This window comes from Neoarius graeffei, chromosome 24, assembly GCF_027579695.1.
Source record: "Neoarius graeffei isolate fNeoGra1 chromosome 24, fNeoGra1.pri, whole genome shotgun sequence".
In the NCBI taxonomy this organism is placed as follows: Eukaryota; Metazoa; Chordata; class Actinopteri; order Siluriformes; family Ariidae; genus Neoarius; species Neoarius graeffei.
The window spans coordinates 27,293,838-27,311,357 of record NC_083592.1 but is presented as its reverse complement, the minus strand read 5'-3'; the positions used below and the strand labels follow the sequence as shown (position 1 = coordinate 27,311,357).

General features: G+C 42.9%; 1 protein-coding gene across 1 annotated transcript in view; it reads right to left on the bottom strand.

The window, feature by feature from the left end:
- Positions 1 to 17,520, bottom strand: part of fam81b (family with sequence similarity 81 member B) — a 42,072-nt gene that overhangs the window by 2,783 nt on the left and 21,769 nt on the right. Inside the window, exons 4-6 of the mRNA XM_060907818.1 lie at positions 14,915 to 15,021; positions 2,511 to 2,653; positions 380 to 568 (exon numbers count right to left, since the gene is read on the bottom strand). Coding sequence (XP_060763801.1) covers positions 380 to 568; positions 2,511 to 2,653; positions 14,915 to 15,021 — 439 coding nt within the window. The remainder of the gene's footprint in view (positions 1 to 379; positions 569 to 2,510; positions 2,654 to 14,914; positions 15,022 to 17,520) is intronic.

The window sequence follows — 17,520 nt, the reverse complement described above, 5'->3', positions numbered from 1 at the left end:
CATGTGAATTGGCTCCATGTGCCCTGTTTAATTTGGAAATCAATAACAATGAGTTCTATTTCTAGATTTTCAGACTTCTCTAGGAGCTGTTGATCTGTAAAACTGGGGGAAGAGGGGTGTGTGTGTGTGTGTGTGTGTGTGTGGGTGTGGATCATCAGAACTGCACTCAGATCCAGGAAACTCTCTCTAATGCGTGAAGAAACACTAAGTTGCTAAATGTTAAGCAAGATACTGGAGTTTTACTGAAGTGGTTTTTAGCTGAATGAAGTTAATTTCTACATTTTCGCCCCAATAGTATTACAGATCACTCATTAGGCATCACGTCAAACAGTTTCAAATAATGAGTAGCCTTTGCACTGTACCAGATCACCTGACTCACCTGACTGATACTCCCTCCTCATCTGCTCCAGTTCAGCTTGGAAGCTGTTCTTCATAGCTTGAATTCTGGTATTAATTTTGCTCTCTGTTTGTTTTGCTCGATCTGTGGAACGCTCCTTATCCAACTGCGTCTCCACATGGTCCAGGTGAGCAGAAATGAGATCTATTTGTGCTTTCAGCTTCTCCTCCACACACACACACACACACACACACGGAATTATTAAATTAAGAAACTTTAGGACAAATATGATGCCTGGAATACTAATCTTCCTAGCTAATTATCTTCCTACGGTATATATTCCAGTTTCTCCCTTCCTTCTCATCTCTCCCAGGTCTCTCAGGCTAGCAGCTGAACTTCCACCCAAAACTCAAAGTTCTTTTCTTTGATAGTTATAGTCATTTTTTCATCAGAGGTGGACGAAGTACCCAAGTTCATTCCTTAAGTCAAAGTACAGATCCCACTGGTCAAATGTTACTCGGATACAAGTGAAAGTTGTCCAGTCAAATTTTTACTTAAGTTAAAGTACTGAAGTACTTGCTTTTAAAATACTTAAATATTAAAAGTACATTTTCTATCACTGCACTCTTGTATTATTGCCACAACACTTACAAAACCTAACGCCTCTGAAGCAATTGACTGGATTTACAAAATGAACGCATGTTGTGCCATCATGGTGGTTTAACGTTAAGCTAGCTGGTCAGTGAAGCTCCACCTGACATGCTAGCAAACTCTTTTCAAACTTGAAATCATATTGGGTAGCTAACGCTACTAGAAAAGAAAGATTTCTACATTCTGTTTATTTGGCAAGATTATGCTGAAAAACATTTCTGAAAGGACTTCAGATAAGTTCACGTTATTCATGTTAGCGTAACTCTGTTTGTACATGCGAACTAACAGTGTCCAAGTTAACTATCTATGTGTTAACATTAGCTATGGACAAGGCTATGGCAACTTGGCGGGAAAATCCATGGAAAGTCATTCGACTAACCAGACTGCATAGCTATTGCAATGTTATCGCAAGCTCTAAAAGCACAGACAACTTCATTGCAAGCTTTCGCTTGGAATAAAATGTTTATAGACCTCAATATGCTCCCGCAGGTTGGACGGCGAGTTTTTGTAGGCCGTGATGTGGTTCGTTTTCGGCAAACATTTAAAACAAAATGAATCTTTAATCGTTTCAGAAAACTGAAACATGGGTTCTAGGTCTGGCCATGGGTGTGTGTGCATTCCCCAGAAGAACCGTCTCCTTCCATTCTGCCATCGACTGATCGTGTTAAATAACGCTGTGGAGAAATCACTGATCTTGATTTTATACAGTCTATGGATGTGACGTGACCCTAGTGATTACTGATCGGCTGTCTCAGTGTCACCTGCGAAAAAACCCAATCACGTTTTAGAAAAGAAAAGAAAAGAAAAACACATCCACTTTCAAAGCTGCTTCATGGTAACGAATAACGAGGACTTTGATAGAAATGTAGTGGAGTGAAAAGTATGATATTTGTCTTTCAAATGGAATGAAGTTAAAGTCATAAGTTTCCCAAAAAAATACTCAAGTAAAGTACAGATACTCAAAAAGTGTACTTAAGTACAGTGTGTTTAGTGTGAAATGCTTGTATGTTATGTCTTGTGTTTAGTGTGGAATGTTTGTATGTTATGTGTGTCCAAGATGTTTGGGTGTTTTGTATGAGCAGAGATCACTTGACTGCAAACCAAATCTACCTTTGGGTACTAATAAAGTCAACTAACTAGTACTCAAGTAAATGAACTTCGTTACTGTCCACCTCTGCTTTTCATACAGTTCTTGTTATCTTCACTGTATTCATGATCCAGGGTTTCAGTGGCTGCTGGTATACATGTGCTACCAAGGCAAAGCGTGTCTTTTAAAGATAAAAAGTCGTCAGTATAAGGTTTAATGCTTGCCATTCAACAAATCTCTTAAAGCAGATTCTTTTGGAGGAACCAAGTGCAACAGCACCACCAGTGGTTGTAAGTAAAATACACAGAATAGTCTGAAGAAGAGAGGCTGGGACTGATTTCTGTCCAGCTCAGACTGTAGATTTATACAGCAGTTACAGTAGTGTCAGGATTGAAATGCCACCTAGATCTCCATTTGGGATCATAGAATTTATAGAATTTACCATTCTGTCCTGCAGCAGTGTGTGTAACTGTTGGCTGTTTTGCATTTGCATTTGAAGCGTGTTGCTCAGCTGCTCTTCCGTCCATCTCCTGATCTTGTTTGCTTCCTTCTCCAGCTCCCTCAGTCTACTAGATGTCCTAAACAACCACAACAATTTCACTCACACAGATGCATTTTCCTAAATTTTAACCCTTTCATGCATGAACTGTGACAACCTTGGTCAGGATTCCAACCCCCCACCCCGTGTTTTTTATTCTTCTTAAGGCAGGGCTGCCAACTTTTCAAAATTCCTTAGAGTGAGATTTTTTTTTGGGGGGGGGGGTCGACGACAAAATTTTTCCACACACCATGCAGTAAGTGGGAATTTTGTATTCAGTTTGATATTCACTTGTCCCCCTGCATTCTGGTGTTTTGTTTGTGGGTCGTCCAGCTGGAGATGGACAATGGGGGGGCGTTGAGATTTTGGATTTAGTAGATGTTCCTGCATTCTGGTGGATTTTTGGAGTGGTCTGCTGTGCCATACCTACATTCTTACACACCCTGACTTGCCAGGCCTTCAGCTTGTGGCCAACAAAAGCACCAAGTTTTGGCTTAAAAGCCCCCACACTAGAAAACTACAGATGACTGCCAATGTTCCTGTAGCCCTATAGACCTGTGTTTCAGATTTAAAGGCAAGTTCATGTTTGAAAATATTTCATCAGCTAAGCCTAAACACCTTCTGAATTGAAACTAAATGTTAAGTTTTTAATAACTGTTGCAAAAAATAAGATTGTCCCTCACTGACTATTCATTATGCATTTAAGGGCTTTCCCCACCACTGGGTTCAGCAGAAGATTGGCATGGGGAAAAATATCAACAGCAAAAGAACAAATAAAATGCTTAAACAGTAAGCAAAATGTGCACGTGCTACAAGAAACATTAAAATGATTAAGTTTGAACAGTATTGAAACACAAAAAGCTGAACCTTGGCCATACGTAGGTGGGACTGTGCACACAAAGTTGGGCTTAAAAATTTTGGTCATACTTAAATAAGCTATATTAATATATTTCTTATTAATGTATTTCTTATCTATGTTTCTTATTAGTAATAGAGCATTCATCAGGGCCTGTTATCTGACAAATATTCTCTACTTGTCTTGCCCTCTTTGAAACCCTGTCTCCTCAGTATATTGTTCTCTGTTTTTTTTTTTTAATTATTCACAACAAGTTCAAGTTCTTTGATATTACAGGTGACCATGCTTTATTTACTTTAACTGAGCAATTACATACATCATAAATAATTAAAAATAAATACCCTGTAAATAAACAATAGGTATGGTGGCTAATGGCTCTTCTTGCATTTGTAATATTATCTCTTACTTGCTTTATTTTACAACATTTCCAGTATGGCTTCAAATAAAGTCATAAAGTATGATAACATACAGTAAACAAACTAAAAATGCACTTAATAACCGTGTGCTAAGGAGGTGCTCTCCCGTGCTGCTTGTTGGGGAAGATAGAGGCTGTGGCACAGCAGTAGGCCTATAATGATTTATCATGCCTAGTACACAGCTCTCGATATGGCATTAAATATTCTCACAACACTTATAGGCTAAAACGATTAAGAAACTTTATATAAGTTCATAATTACGCCAGTAACACCACACATTGGCGTGCATATGTACAAACCTGTCTGAGACACCCGTCTTCAACTCGGATACCTTCTTCTCTCTCCTCTTCCTCTAAATTGACAGTAGGCAATTATCCAACTTCCGGCGAGTGCAGCATCATTAGATGCGCCACCTACCATAGGGGAGTGTGTACAGAAGGGAACACCTCTCTGCCTGTTTAGCCGTGCGTAAGGCATAATTGATCAATCGCAAGTGGTTGGCGCGACGCAATGGGTGGCCTAGATTAGATAGATAAACTAGATTTTTTTTCTAGCGTGAGAAATCGGAGGTATGGCGTGTGAGCGTGTGAAGACAATCAAATGCGTGTGTCTCACGCTCATGCGTGAGAGTTGGCAGCCCAGCTTAAGGCATGAAAAAAATTTTGAACTTCATTTTTTTTTTCAACATGCATTTTCCAAGGAATATTTCACATGTCCACTTAGGTGGACTCCATGTGTTTGAGTTTTTAACTGATGAAATATATATTTAACAAATCAATGAATGAAATGACATATGACTATGCAACGCAAAAACGTTGAACCTCTCCCCTTTGTCTACTCCTCGTTCCTGTCTCTTCCCTCTGTCCCCGCTCTCATATAGCATGTAGCTCATTACTCCTCATCCCCTCCCCCTTTCCTCCACCTGTTGAACTGTATATTTTTTCATTGAACATTTTCTACAAAAGTAACAGAACAATATTATTCATGGCTCTCCGAACACTCTTTCAGATGCAATTCAACAGTATAGTCTCTTCAGTTTCAGACTTGTAGACCAACTCAACAAGTCGATCTTCTATGAAAATTGGCAAAGCACCCAGGGCACAAAGCCACAAACCACTGCATGCAGATATACTTGGTTTTTCTTGCACATGCAGCATCATGGTATCTGTTTGCATTTTTGCTTCAATGAGCAGGGGTCAATGGTTTCCAGGGTCAAATCTGAGCTCAGGGGGTGCCTTGGACACTCTCTGCGCTTCAAAGGAGGTGGGGTCACACTGGGTCTTCCTCTTGTGCGTCTCTGGTTGGAACCTGCATTTATTAGCGTGCGACCTACAGATGCCTTGTAACACAGAAGATCCTTCTTTTCCAATCCAGACATTCTGTACAGGTGCCAGACATTCACAGTGGTCATGTCCAAAAATTGAAAGAATACTCGGATGTACCACTGTTTGGTTTTGCATCTGTGGGGATACATTACAGGCATTTACCAGACACGCTTATCCAAAGTGATGTACAACATACCCAGAGCAGCCTGGGGGTTAGGTCCCTTGCTCAAGGGCACGTCAGCCATTCCTGTTGGTCCAGGGAATCAAACCAGTGACCTTTTGGTTCCGAAGCTGCTTCTCTAACCATTAGGCCATGGCTTCCCAATCTGCAGTCAAATGTACTACCACTGAGCTACAAGTTGGCCTACAAGTTGGGCTTGGGGAAGAATTGTGACACACTGATCCATGAGATCTACTCCTCCCATATGTTCATTGTACAGCTTCACAGAAAATGGCCGCTGGATGTTGAGCATCTTTTTTTCTTTCTTGCTCCATCTCTGGACCAAATCTGGTGGGGACTGGCCAACACAGGAAGAGGCCTCAGCATCCTCAGCTTCACTGTCACTATTACTAGCATTTCCTAATCTTTCTTTTCCTGGCAGCCATTCATCATCACCGTCGCTAGCATCGTTCTCACTTGACTCAGATGGTACTGTATTTGCTCTCTTGTCCTGTAGATCTTTCTATCACACACTGTGCTTGAGCTCTACAAAATATAAAGATAATGGAACTCGTGTATACTTTTTGGTTTTTGTTCCAAAAACTGCAAGTTACACTCTAAAAACATAACCGATTTACTGCCAAAACAGTTACTACAGATGAAGTATTTTCAAGAATCACAAAGTCACAGTAGTAGTATGAATTGGCGTTGAAACATAGCTGGCGATGCATGATGTCCAAGTTAGTGGACAGGTGATTAATCATAATTTCCTCACAACAGATAATCAGTACATAGAAAATTTAACAACTGTATTACTCCTTAGTTATTACTTGATGTTACCTTTTTGAATTTATTTTTTATTTTAATTTTTTTTTACCTGCAAGGGTCTCCTACTGTAAAAGGACTGGGAAGATATTCTTGAGCTGCTTGGAGTGTCTGGCTGTTTGTCAGCCATATTGGATTTGGAAATTTGTGTTGCACTTACAGCAGCTGGACAGTGAGGGACAGTGTATGGAATGACAGACTAGTATCCACTGTGGTGGCTACTGTGCAATTATACCATCAAAACCCATGCATATATTTAACAGTTATTCCACGAAATTGAGTCGTACATGAGCTGATAGCCGACAAGGAGCGTAGCACCGAGTTGGCTATAAGCCACGTACGACGAGATTGAGTGGAATAACTGTTTTATTCTATCCACATTCACTGGATTTTGAGAAACAGAGCATTTTTTTTTTTGCAAATTTGATAAATAAAAACTTTGTACAAAACATCCAACAAAATCACATCTGCTTAGAATGTAAACAAACTGGAGAAATGACAGTAGCAGTTTGTGAAAGTGCCACATGTACTGGTTTTCCCGGGATTGTCCCGTTTATTTAGTGTCTGTCCCGGAAAATTGATCATCCTTCCCGGGACGCGTATTGTCCCGGTTTTTTGTGAAAATGCACTTCTATTCACATACTGTATTCATTAGTTTCACTTTTGAATAAACCTATAATTCTGCTGTTGCATCAGTGTTCGCTTCCCCGCCATTATTTTACTTGCTGTCCTGTGTTGCCGTAGCGCAGGGATGCTTTCATTTGATTGGTTGTTGTAGCCTGTGCAAAATTAAAGTTTACTTTACCCATCATCACCTAGCAACTACTGTGGCCACGCGGCGCGCGCAACCACATGGAGCAGATTGACAGAGGCAGCTACACAGAGGCAAAGTTACCGCAGTCAGTGTGAGATATAGCCTAGGCTAGAGAAAAATTAATACATTTGAGGTGGTGAAGAAATGGGGGGAGAAACGGACAAGGAGGAACAGACTAAGTCAGGAGAGCCAGCGACGAAGAAAAAAAGACATGTCACATTCAACTCAGGGCGGCACGGTGGTGTAGTGGTTAGCGCTGTCGCCTCACAGCAAGAAGGTCTGGGTTCAAGCCCCGTGGCCGGCCAGGGCCTTTCTGTGCGGAGTTTGCATGCTCTCCCCGTGTCCGTGTGGGTTTCCTCCGGGTGCTCCGGTTTCTCCCACAGTCCAAAGACATGCAGGTTAGGTTAACTGGTGACTCTAAATTGAGCGTAGGTGTGAATGTGAGTGTGAATGGTTGTCTGTGTCTATGTGTCAGCCCTGTGATGACCTGGCGACTTGTCCAGGGTGTACCCCGCCTTTCGCCCGTAGTCAGCTGGGATAGGCTCCAGCTTGCCTGCGACCTTGTAGAACAGGATAAAGCAGCTAGAGATAATGAGATGAGATGAGACATTTAACTCAGATTGGATGAAAAAAGAGACCTTTGCGGAATGGGTAAGGCCTACCCAAGGAGACCCGTTCTCTGCCACCTGTATTGTGTGCCCAGCCAAAGTTATTGTGAAATATGAAGGGAAAATGGCACTCGACAATCATGCAAAAACAAAAAAGCACCTGACTGCTATACTGAATAAACGCCAAAATTGAGCCATCGCTACTTTTATGACTAAAAAGGGCTCCCCAGAGGAAGATAGAGTAGCAGCAGCAGAGCTTACTAGTGTATACCACGGGGTTCTTCACGGTCATTGTTACCTATCAACAGATTGTGGCATTAAAGTCAATACAAAAATCTTCCATGACTCAAGTATAGCCTCAAAAGTGTCATGTGGACGAACAAAAAGCGAAGCTTTAATGCAGAGTATCCTAGCCCCATATAGCCAGGAGCGTTTGGTTTCAGAACTGAAGCAAACGCAATTCTTTTCTGTTTGTTCCGATGCATCAAATTCAGGCAATGCCAAACTGTTTCCATACACTGTCCAATATTTCCATGAAGAAGAGGGTGTTAAATATGGGCTATTGGAATTTTACGAGGACCCCCATGAAACCAGTAGAGCCATCTACGATCAGATAGTGGACATCACAGAATCAGAGTGTCGGTAAGATCAGTGCATATGGTGCTGACAATGCCTCTGTCAATTTTGGCAAGCATAATTCTGTTTTTCAAAAACTAAAAGATGTCAATCCAAATATCGTCAAGGCCAACTGCAAGTGTCACTTGATTCACAACACCCTGAAAAATGCAAGCAGAATTCTAAACTCGGCAGGACATGAAGTGGAGTGCATTGTCCTTAAAATATACAGCGAGTTCTCTTGCTCAGCCAAGAAAGTAGAATCTCTCAGAGTTCTGCGAATTTACTGCAGTACAATACAAACAAATTCTGAGACATGTACCTACCCAGGAGGCATGGTGGTGTAGTGGTTAGCGCTGTCACCTCACAGCAAGAAGGTCTGGGTTCGAGCCCCGTGGCCGGCGAGGGCCTTTCTGTGCGGAGTTTGCATGTTCTCCCCGTGTCCGCGTGGGTTTCCTCCGGGTGCTCCGGTTTCCCCCACAGTCCAAAGACATGCAGGTTAGGTTAACTGGTGACTCTAAATTGAGCGTAGGTGTGAATGTGAGTGTGAATGGTTGTCTGTGTCTATGTGTCGGCCCTGTGATGACCTGGCGACTCGTCCAGGGTGTACCCCGCCTTTCGCCCGTAGTCAGCTGGGATAGGCTCCAGCTTGCCTGTGACCCTGTAGAACAGGATAAAGCGGCTAGAGATAATGAGATGAGATGTACCTACCCGCTGGTTATCCCTACTACCTGCAATTCATCGGATCTTAGAATGTTGGCCTGCCCTGAAATCTTACTTTTTGCCATTAGGGAAGAATGATTGTCCTCCTGTTATTTGGAAGGCAATCTGCAAAAGTGATACGGCAGACAGCAGTGATGACGTCAGGGGCGCCGCCAGAAATTTTGGGCCCCATGAAAGATTAGAATTTTGGGCCCCCCAACTTTCAACAAAAGCAGCAATCCTAAAGCATTTATGGGTTGTATTGCTGCTTACCTCCTTCTCCAAAGGGGGGTTCAGTGGTTTGATAGGGCGGAGGTCCCCCTGAGGCTGAATCTGTGCATATTTAGGGCACCCCATTAGTTATGAAACTGGTTATTAGCACTAGTTATTAGCACCAGCATAACGTAATATTTCATCTTGTTTATCACACAAGTCAGTTCAGTTATTAAAATGGAAAAAATGTCACTGTACAAACTGTAAAAGTGTTCTCTTGATAGGCTAATCCAACCACGTTCATACTGTTCATTTACCATTCGCTAATATTTTGAACACACATGTGAGCGATAGCTACCTTTCTTTGGGAAAAACTGAGTGACCAGTTGCCTGCCTCTCCGGTCCCTCTCAGCTTTCAGCTGCCTTTCTTTACGTTTTTGACAGCCACTCTTCATATTTAGCGATGATAGACTGTACGCACTCCACTGCTGGCTGGCTGGCTGCTGCACCGCGACACAGCAGCAAGTAGCGTTGCACTGGTCAGCACACAGATTTAACGCATCGCGCTTCTACCAGAACTGGACCCGTACCATTTCGCAAAAGGGGGAGGGTTAAATGACAATATGTTGAAGAACTCAAGAAATAGACAACCTTGTTCAATTAGCTCATTTTACCAGATGGAATATTGCATTGTTGTTATTTCAAAAGTCTTATTAAAATCATTAAAAGCATATTATCAGCCCCTTAAAGGGCCCCATGGCAGTGCTGGGCCCCTAGAATTGTTCTAACCTTTCCCCCCCTGGCGGCGCCCATGGATGACGTGACGGTGTCAGAGTGTGTCCTATTGCTTATGCATAATGTCATGCAGGAATTTGACAGCACAATTCGAAAGTTGGAAAATGAGAATGTTAGGGATGTTCTTGAGGTGATGACTGCACAGCCAATTAACGTCGCGTCGCTCAGACAAGTTTTATGGGAGCAAGACAAGGCAGGCATTACGAAAATTGACCAAAACAGAACAAGCTGAGTTTGTTGGATTGGCCGACAGCTTCTTTGAAAAAGGTGTTCAGTATCTAGAAGCTAACTTTGATTTTGATGACCCAATAATGCACAACTCCACCTGCCTGCGACTTGCCGATCCAATCGAATGGAACGCGCTGGAAGAATTAGTTGACAAATTGAAACTGAAGGACATTGACGTTGACAAGCTGTATCAGGACTACACTGTACTGAACAATGTGTTTGAACGCATTCCAGAAGAGCTGACCCCTGACAAAAAATGGACATTTTTTTTCAAGAGGGAGAAAGCAGCGACAGAATTGCTGAAAGTAGTATCGTTTGTTCTGTCAGTTCCCGTCAGCAACGCTTATACTGATCGTGTATTTAGTCACATGGAAGATGTGCGGTCCGACAAAAGGAATAGGATGTCAGTAGGGTTAGTCAAAGCTGAACTCCAGATCAGACTGAACTTTAAAATGTCCTGCTTGGAGTTCAAAGCATTCGTCGAGGGACAGAAGGCACTTTTGCTGGCAGCAAAAAGGGATGAGAAATACAAATGGAGAAAGAGGTGAGAATCATTTAGTGTTCAGATAATGAAGTAGATGATAATGATAAATTAGGCTAAATGAAAATACTGTGTATTGTTGTCTAAAAGTCTATATTTGATATACACTATATTGCCAAAAGTATTTGCTCACCCATCCAAATTATCGGAATCAGGTGTTCCAATCACTTCCATGGCCACAGGTGTATAAAATCAAGCACCTAGGCATGCAGACTGTTTTTACAGTTTGGAGCTGGCCCCTTCCTCTTCCAACATGACTGTGCACCAGTGCACAAAGCAACGTCCATAAAGACATGGATGACAGAGTCTGGTGTGGATGAACTTGACTGGCCTGCACAGAGTCCTGACCTCAACCCGATAGAACACCTTTGGGATGAATTAGAGCGGAGACTGAGAGCCAGGCCTTCTCGTCCAACATCAGTGTGTGACCTCACAAATGCGCTTCTGGAAGAATGGTCAAAAATTCCCATAAACACACTCCTAAACCTTGTGGACAGCCTTCCCAGAAGAGTTGAAGCTGTTCTAGCTGCAAAGGGTGGACCGACGTCATATTGAACCCTATGGATTAGGAATGGGATGTCACTTAAGCTCATATGTGAGTCAAGGCAGGTGAGCAAATACTTTTGGCAATATAGTGTATATAGAGAGGGAGAGCAGCAGGGAAAGGAGGCAGAGTCCAGGGCCAGTGCATGTGCGTCAGGGAGTGCGTCAGTGAGCGCGTCTGCAGGGAGTTCCTCAAGACAATAGCCAGGTAAGACACTTGCATTAAAAACTTCCTTTATAAAAGGGTTCGTCATCAACCTCCGCCCAGTCAGTAACCACGCCCCCCCCCCTCTGCAGGCATCCCGTTTTTTCACAACTCAGATGTGGCAACCCTAGCTACAATAATAATGCTTGAAAAATCAAAAGATATGTTCTTAACATGAAATACTTTCATTCCATGTGTTGCATTTTTTTGTGGGTTTTTTTTTAATTATTTTTTGTGGGTTTTGTTTTCGAGTAGAGTTTTTATTTCGTCCTCAGCTGGTTCAGCAACACGCTCCGCCATATTCTTATGCTTCTGCTTTAGGTTTTTTTGGTGTTTGGCAAACCAACTTAAAGGTGCATTACTGCCACCGACTGGGCTGGAGTGTGGAACAGGAGATATTGGTGGTGGGGTGGGGGGGCAGACTATATTCAGGGTGGCACGGTGGTGTAGTGGTTAGCGCTGTCGCCTCACAGCAAGAAGATTCTGAGTTCGAGCCCCGGGGCCGGCGAGGGCCTTTCTGTGTAGAGTTTGCATGTTCTCCCCGTGTCTGCGTGGGTTTCCTCCTGGTGCTCCGGTTTCCCCCACAGTCCAAAGACATGCAGTTAGGTTAACGTGGGGCGGCCTTGGGCTGAGGTGCCCTTGAGCAAGGTACCGAACCCCTGACTGCTCCCCGGGCGCTGTAGCATGGCTGCCCACTGCTCTGGGTGTGTGCGCGTGTGTTCACTGCTTCAGATGGGTTAAATGCAGAGAATGAATTTCACTGTGCTTGAAGTGTGCATGTGACAAATAAAGGTTTCTTCTTCTATTCTTTTAGCGATTTCTCTTTCTTTTAAATACTTGACAGCAAAGTGATATATTTGACTTGATGCGCTCGGCCAATTTTGTTTTTCTCTACTCACGGTATATGAGCTGATAGCCTAGTAGTAGAGTAGCCAATCAGAGCACACAACTGCTCATATCCAGTGATTGTATCCACTATACACTTTTGAATATTAATTTTGAATTATGGCTTTTGAATAGCTGTCCACTGTAGTGACCACTATACATGAAAGGGTTAAAACTATATTAATGTCACTGCATATTAGCATTAGTAGAGTTGTATGGCAACGGAGCAGAAGTCAGTGGGTAGTTTAATAACAGATGAGTGCAAATCAAAGGGTGAAAGTTCAAAAATGGTAAAATGCTTCCCTCTTATATTATTTCTGATCATTTTCGATTTAATATTTGAATTGTGGCTTACTTTGAACAGCAACCTTGTCTTATTAGGTTTTCAATTTGTTTGCTTCTCCTCAGCGCAGACGTCATTATCCTAAAATTTCCATGAATCCTCACGTGTCACACATCTTGCTCATGCACCCTGCAAGTTTTTGTTAATGTAATATATCTGATTCTCCAGTTATTTGAACTCAGATGCTGCCATTTGGAGGGCAAACACACAACACAGCCAAAAGTTTGTGGACACTTGACCATCACACCCATATGTGAGCCTTCCCAAAACTGATGGTGCAAAGCTGGAAGAACACAATTGTACAGGATGGCTTTCACTGGAACTGAGAAATCCAAACCTGTTCAAGCACGGCAATGCCCCTGTGCACACAGTGAGCTCCATGGTTTGCCAAGGTTGGTGTGGAAGAACTTCAATGGCCTGCAGAGTCAGTGCCTGACAACGCTAATGTTTTTGTGACTGAATGAATGAGCAAATCCACTGCCACACTCCAAAACCTAGAGGAAATCCTTCCCAGAAGAGTAGAGTTTATTACAACAGCAAAACTTGGGGGACTAAATCTGGAATGGGATGCTCAACAAACACATGAGTGTTATGGTCAGGTGTCCACAAAGGGTGAGGTGAGTGAATACTGATCCACACACTACACAGAGCATTATACTTGCACCATTCATAACCATAACTATTCCCACTTCCCATTAATAGCAAGCTATAATTCGTCTCTGGGAGCCAGTTATGTCAAGCCAGCCAGAGCTGCTCATGTTCTTCACACTAATTAGACTCAAAACTTCTGACAAGCCAATTTAAAGGAGGAGGAGTATAGCAGCTGCTTAGCTGCTCAGACTGTCGGCTAATAAGATTCTGGTCAAATTATTTGATATCTTATTAAATATGAAATTAAAGGACAGACTGTGTTGTCATGGTGTCCAATGATGATATACGTACTACAGTCAGTTCCAAATTAATGGCACTCTACATGAAAGTGAGCAAAAATTATTGTATGATTTAAACACTGTACATAATGACAGCTTTGAAGACAGGGGCACCGTTGGGGTGGGTGGGGGGGAGTTAGGACAATTCTAAGGGCCCAGAATTGACAGAGGGCCCTCAGAGGACAATATTAACATTACCATGTGTAAGTTAATTTCATTTTAAAAATTAATAATTTTGACTCTTAAAACCAGCAAATACAACATTCTGGTTTCATCTCATCTCATCTCATCTCATTATCTGTAGCCACTTTATCCTTCTACAGGGTCGCAGGCAAGCTGGAGCCTATCCCAGCTGACTACGGGCGAAAGGCGGGGTACACCCTGGACAAGTCGCCAGGTCATCGCAGGGCTGATACATAGACACAGACAACCATTCACACCCACATTCACACCTACGGTCAATTAGAGTCACCAGTTAACCTAACCTGCATGTCTTTGGACTGTGGGGGAAACCGGAGCACCCGGAGGAAACCCACGCGGACACGGGGAGAACATGCAAACTCCGCACAGAAAGGCCCTTGCCGGCCACGGGGCTCGAACCCGGACCTTCTTGCTGTGAGGCGACAGCGCTAACCACTACACCACCATGCCGCCCCACGTTCTGGTTTGATTTTCCATTTTCCGCAAAATTATTAGAATAGATAGTCTTTATATTTCACCCTTCTCCCTATTCATTACATGGTACAGTCTTGTGTAGGTGGAGCCAAAGCGTGACACAGCTTTAGGTTTGTTGCTTTCCAATCCAGCACTAATGTTAGCTGTGCACAGTAGAAGCAGAATTGATGGTGAAACATCAGTAGATTGACTTCATGAAGAAGTTGGGTTACCAGAAACATAAAGGGGGTGGCGGCAATATTATATTCTTTCATAGGGCCCAAAATTTCTAGTGGCACCCCTGTTTGAAGAACTGTTTTAACAACTATTTACATTTTTCATTAATTTCATTTACATACAGGAAATACAATCCATAATTTTTTTAAGTTTCAAAAGGTTTGGAGAAGTAAAAAACAAAAAAACAAACAAAAAAAACTGCCAGGAAGAGTATGTGTGTATATTGCCTTGACCCAGTACTAAGGGTGCAAATTATTAAAAGCAAAACTGTGTGTACGATTAATATCTTCATGCGTTATTAATGTTCTATAATAATTTCATAAATTCAATTTCATAACTTCATGTTCATTTTTGTAAATTGTGCAAATAAGTCTGGAGTGTGTTAAAAAAAAAAAAAGTTACCTCACCGTATTTCAAGCTGTTGGATGTCTCTCTGTATGCCTCCTGTAGTATTCTTCTGGGATGCAATCTGCTCTGTCTGTGATGTCTCCAACCTTTCTAAAGACTCTGAAATCTAATAAAAGAGATGACGGGCTAATCTGGATGAAAAGAATGGATTATAAAAAAGGTCATCATGTGGCTCCCTTTATTGTCGTACAATTCTGCACTGAAAATGAATAGTACTATTCTCTAAAGCAGTGGTTCTCAACTGGTTTTGCTTCGGAACCCACATTTTATGTTGGATGTCAAGTTATGACCCAACATCACACTAAAGTTGTTTATCATATGGAAGTAAACAAAGAAATGCATATTAATTTTGCACAATTATGTTATAATATTATACATTATAGTAATAGATAATTATTTACTATCTCAGATAACAGGAAATAAATCAACTTCCATATTGGGTTGTTACGGTTGTACCTCATAAGTATTTACAATGGAAAATATCAGTTTATAAAATGCCATGCACATGCTTAAGTGCAAATTTAGTTAATAATATTACATGAATATGAAAATGGACCAATATATAAATGCATACACATAATCCTAAGTGCAAATTACCTAACCTAAGAAGTAAAACAAACAATGACCAAAATATTCATCTCATCTCATTATCTCTAGCCGCTTTATCCTGTTCTACAGGGTCGCAGGCAAGCTGGAGCCTATCCCAGCTGACTACGGGCGAAAGGCGGGGTACACCCTGGACAAGTCGCCAGGTCATCACAGGGCTGACACATAGACACAGACAACCATTCACACTCACATTCACACCTACGGTCAATTTAGGCTACGTTTACACTAGACCGTATCTGTCTCGTTTTCTTCGCGGATGCACTGTCCGTTTACATTAAACCGCCTGGAAACGCCTGGAAACGGGAATCCGCCAGCGTCCACGTATTCAATCCAGATCGTGTCTGCTCCGGTGCTGTGTAAACATTCAAAATACGCGGATACGCTGTGCTGAGCTCCAGCTGGCGTCTCATTGGACAACGTCACTGTGACATCCACCTTCCTGATTCGCTGGCGTTGGTCATGTGACGCGACTGCTGAAAAACGGCGCGGACTTCCGCCTTGTATCACCTTTCATTAAAGAGTATAAAAGTATGAAAATACTGCAAATACTGATGCAAATACTGCCCATTGTGTAGTTATGATTGTCTTTAGGCTTGCCATCTTTCCACTTGCAAGTGGTAAGTGATATGCGCTGGGATCACACACACAGCGGCTCAGTCCCAAATCGTGGCTTGTGCACTTCACTCGCGCGCTGTGTGAGCTGCGCAGGGCCGGAGTGCGCACACTCCAGAGGGCACTCGCTGTTCAGGGCGGAGTGATTTGGAGCGCAGGATGCCTGCGGAGCCGAGCGTATCCGCGTATTGGCGTTGCTGTGTGCACGGCTAATGGTTTTAGTGTAAACGCGAATCGTTTTAAGAACGTTAATCTGATGATCCGCTGATTCGACGTAATGTAAACGTAGCCTTAGAGTCACCAGTTAACCTAACCTGCATGTCTTTGGACTGTGGGGGAAACCGGAGCACCTGGAGGAAACCCACGCGGACAAGGGGAGAACATGCAAACTCCACACAGAAAGGCCCTCATCGGCCACAGGGCTCGAACCCAGACCTTCTTGCTGTGAGGCGACAGCGCTAACCACTACACCACCGTGCCGCCCTGACCAAAATATTGAATTACAAATTCTATACTAATATGAAGGGGCAGCACTGTGGTGTAGTGGTTAACACTGTTGCCTCACAGCAAGAAGATTCTAGGTTTGAGCCCAGCGGCCGACGGGGACCTTTCTGTGTGGAGTTTGCATGTTCTCCCCGTGTCTGCGTGGGTTTCCTCCGGGTGCTCCAGTTTCCCCCACAGTCCAAAGACATGCAGGTTAGGCTAACTGGTGGCTCTAAATTGACCGTAGGTGTGAATGTGAGTGTGAATGGTTGTTTGTCTCTAGGTGTCAGCCCTGTGATTATCTGGTGACTTGTCCAGGGTGTACCCCGCCTTTCACCCGTAGTCAGCTGGGATAGGCTGCACAGGATAAGTGGTTACAGATGGTGGATGGATGGATGGTTACTAATATGAAATATGTACAACCGTTAAATACCAAAGACCATCATAAAAATGATACCTACTGCCATCTGGCAAGGCAATACAGACGTGAGTAGGGAGTCAAACTGTCATGGTTAGCAGAGGACTGGCCCCCACTGTAACTCTAGTTATGTAATAGGCAAGAGGCTGAGGGCTATAGAAATGGAGATCTGTGCCACCCAGTTCACCTCAAGGGTCTGGTCTTCCCACTGCCTGGGAAGACCAGGCCCTGGAAACCTGAGGGTGTGATTTCATGTTGACAAATTTCTCAAATCATGATGCCCTGATCGGATACATCTGTTGATTCAGTTAGGTTGAGTGCACAATAGTCACTTGCCTTAATGTGTGTTACCTTCTACTGCTTTATGTCCCGTATATCTTGTACTCTCCTCCGCGTAGTGTCATTTTTATCACTGCAGCATACTACAAGTCTGTGAAGGCAAGAGCTTATATTTTCCTCAACATTGCAGGACCAGAAGCTGCT